The sequence below is a fragment of the Medicago truncatula genome, chromosome 2, assembly GCF_003473485.1.
Source record: "Medicago truncatula cultivar Jemalong A17 chromosome 2, MtrunA17r5.0-ANR, whole genome shotgun sequence".
Classification (NCBI taxonomy): Eukaryota; Viridiplantae; Streptophyta; class Magnoliopsida; order Fabales; family Fabaceae; genus Medicago; species Medicago truncatula.
Window position 1 is genome coordinate 42454612 of NC_053043.1, and position 3380 is coordinate 42457991.

At 33.7% G+C, this 3380-nt stretch overlaps 1 protein-coding gene across 1 annotated transcript; it reads left to right on the top strand.

The window, feature by feature from the left end:
• Window positions 1-257: 257 nt before the first annotated feature.
• LOC11412225 (60S ribosomal protein L10a-1) lies at window positions 258-3176 on the top strand. The gene is made up of 6 exons (XM_003596774.4): window positions 258-403; window positions 511-551; window positions 912-1131; window positions 1710-1875; window positions 2313-2518; window positions 2947-3176. The coding sequence occupies exons 2-6, from the start codon at window positions 547-549 to the stop codon at window positions 2998-3000; spliced, it is 651 nt and encodes a 216-aa protein (XP_003596822.1). The 5' UTR covers window positions 258-403; window positions 511-546; the 3' UTR covers window positions 3001-3176.
• Window positions 3177-3380: the final 204 nt, after the last annotated feature.

Here is a 3380-nt window from a genome sequence, read left to right on the forward strand (position 1 = left end):
GGTTTAGAGAGGGAGGATGAATTAAAACGAAATACAAAGGATTGAAAACATATAAGGATAAATGAACTCTTTTTACATAGAGATTGACATGATAGTAAGTAAGTAGTTATATGAATTGATATGATAATAAGTAAGTATATTAATGCATAATCAAAAATTGTTTCGAAAATTTTGATACATTATGTTGTGACAACTCGTTACCCATTAAGGATCAAAATGACTTTAAAAAAAAAAAGAGTGTAAACAGCAATTTTCTTGAAATGGGTCCATCAAACCCATGTTCTAGTGTAAGAAGCCCAACCCACAAAATACAAAAACCCTAAACTCTGAAAACGGGTTAACTTATGCGCATTGCTCTCATTTCTTTCGTGCGGCTTCATCCTCTTCCTCCCTCCACTCTAAGGTATTCTCACTCTTCTCTCATTCTCTGCCTGAAACCCTAATTACGCTTCTTCTTCGTTACTTTCTCTACTCACAAAACCCTAATTTTTTTTCTGCTTTCTTTCACAGGTATAAGATCCAATTGCTGCAAGACTCTGATTCAAGATGAGGTATTTTTTCTCTTCTATTTGTCCATGTTCACATTTTTTAGCTTTAGTTCTATTTGATTTTGATCGTGTTAGTGAAAATAGTTCAATAATTTGTTGTTTATCTTTATTGATTGAGAAAATATAGGAAAAAATTGAAATTAATGAGTTGGACCGAAATATGGTTTATAATAGAACATTATGGTGTAATTTGATCCATGTATCCAACCCCATTTAGTGGTAATAAGCTTGGTTGTTGTTTTGTTGTCATTGTTGATTGAGCTTTGTTTACTGTATTTATGATTTATAGCGTGTTAATGAAAATTATTAATTGAAAGTAAAAATGGGGTACTGCGATTTAATGTTTTTGATGTGATTTTGCAGTAAGCTTCAGAGTGAAGCTGTGAGAGAAGCTATTACAGGAATCATGGCTGATTCCAAGGAAAAAAACCGAAAATTTGTTGAGACTATTGAACTCCAGATTGGTCTTAAGAACTACGACCCACAAAAGGATAAACGTTTCAGTGGTTCTGTCAAATTGCCTCACATTCCTCGACCTAAGATGAAGATTTGCATGCTTGGAGATGCTCAGCATGTTGAGGAGGTAATGATTTTATGCTGTAGTCAAACTGTTTTGTTGGATCCATGCATGGAAATAGTTAATGCTTAATTGAAGTGAATTTGAGTTTCAAATTTGTGCACTATTACCTCATTTTGGTATCTTACAATTTATTTTGTGCTATTTGAATTGAGTTTTGTTGGTTGCTAGTATTGACTTGTTTTCTGAAATAGGTTGAAACAATGATATAATGTTTCTACCTTATGTCATATAGATGATATAGTAACTACAATTCATGAGCGTAATATTTTTCATTTATTGTTGATGGTTGTGATCTTACATCTTAGAATAACTTTTTAACATTTAGAAAAATCTTTATTGGTCATCAATATGCTGTTTAGTGGCACTAAAGTACTATTGCTTATTGGAATTTTAACAATCTGCTATTTTTTGCATTCCACGAGTGGCAAAATTGATTTAGCAACCACAAATCAACAAATTGAAGTCTTTAATTTAGTTTCGATGGTAGTGATTTTGCATTATGTGCTGAGGATAATTTTGAATATTTGTTTCCTGCTAAATTTCTTGTGTAAATGTCTTACACTCTAATATGCATATTGTAGGCTGAGAAAATAGGATTGGAATCGATGGATGTTGAAGCTTTGAAGAAGCTAAACAAAAACAAGAAACTGGTGAAGAAATTGGCAAAGAAGTACCATGCCTTTTTAGCTTCTGAAGCTGTTATTAAGCAGATTCCCCGTCTTTTGGGTCCTGGTCTCAACAAGGCAGGCACGTGTTTTATTTTTCTGGGTTTTTCAACTCTTACACATTTCCAGAATATTGTGATTTTCTACTGTCTCTATTGTTATCTGTTTTGCATTGCTGTCTTTTTCTTTATGCATGCTCACATGTTTTGTTTATCTTCCATGTTTGAGTTATATATGTATAGAATGTTTCTAGGGCCTGGTTGTATTCAAGTTCACATTGTGTTCACCCACACCACACCAATTTCTTGCTGGTTGAATATCACAGTCAGATTATCTAGGAACTTGAGAGTAACAATTGTACCTTGTGTTCAAACATTGTTACATTACTTATAAGAACCGCCAACCCTGCTTCTTTTTTATTTAGTTAGCAGCTTGTTTCAAAGAACCGCCATATCATGTTCCTTTCAAATTTCAGTTATTGCCTAGACTGATTTGGATATTTTGTTTGTCCCTTCACAGGAAAGTTCCCTACACTTGTTTCCCACCAAGAATCTCTCGAGGCTAAGGTTAATGAGACTAAGGCTATGGTCAAGTTCCAGCTTAAGAAAGTGCTGTGCATGGGAGTAGCTGTTGGCAATGTCAGTATGGATGAGAAACAAATCTTCCAAAATGTACAACTGAGTGTTAACTTCCTCGTGTCCTTGTTGAAAAAGAATTGGCAAAATGTAAGTATTCCACTCATACCGTGGTTTAAAGTCATTTCTTTGTTACTGTCTTTTATGTTTTGACGTTACATCATTGGATTTGGATGATGAGCAATAATAGGGCTATAACATCCATTTTATTGTGTTGAGTAAAATCATTGCTTTGTTACAGTCTATTTTATGGTTTGACTTGATGTATCATTGGATTTTGACATTAGATTACCGGTAATAGGCAAAATCGGTAGTAAATACTGTTTAATTTGCATTTTTATTGAAGAGTTTGGCCTCAATTAACCTTTTGTGAAGATGTAGCAGTACCTTGTTATGAATTTTCACAATTTATGTTCTTCAGTTGTGCTGTTGAGAATTGCTTTTGCTCCTGTTGTCTGCTTTAGAGTATTGAATTTGGTTGAAGCTGCCATCTAATGTAAAGCTATTGTTGGTTTCAGGTTAGGTGCTTGTATCTGAAAAGTTCGATGGGCAAATCTTACCGTGTCTTTTAAACGGTCTTTACATCCAATGTTTTTGAAATTGAGCTTAATATTTTGGTTACTGTAATAGCTGAGACAGCAGGTTTCCCTTTTCTACAGTTTTGTTTGATGAGATTTTGTTGTCAGTATTGTGTTCTTGAAGATTATGTCAGAAGTGCTAATTTTATTCCGCATGGTTTATTTCTTCAGCTTTTTGCCCTCTTCTTTCATGTATATTTTTTATGCAAAGTTGCTCCCATAGTCTTTGTAGAATAATTTTATTGTTATGCATTTCATCAGATATCTCGTCTATGTCTATTGTTCAAATGAATTTTGAGGTCACCTCCATGATGGTCCAAATCACCCTAATCCCAAATCCTCAGAATTCATATGTAAAACACGTCCTATTTTTT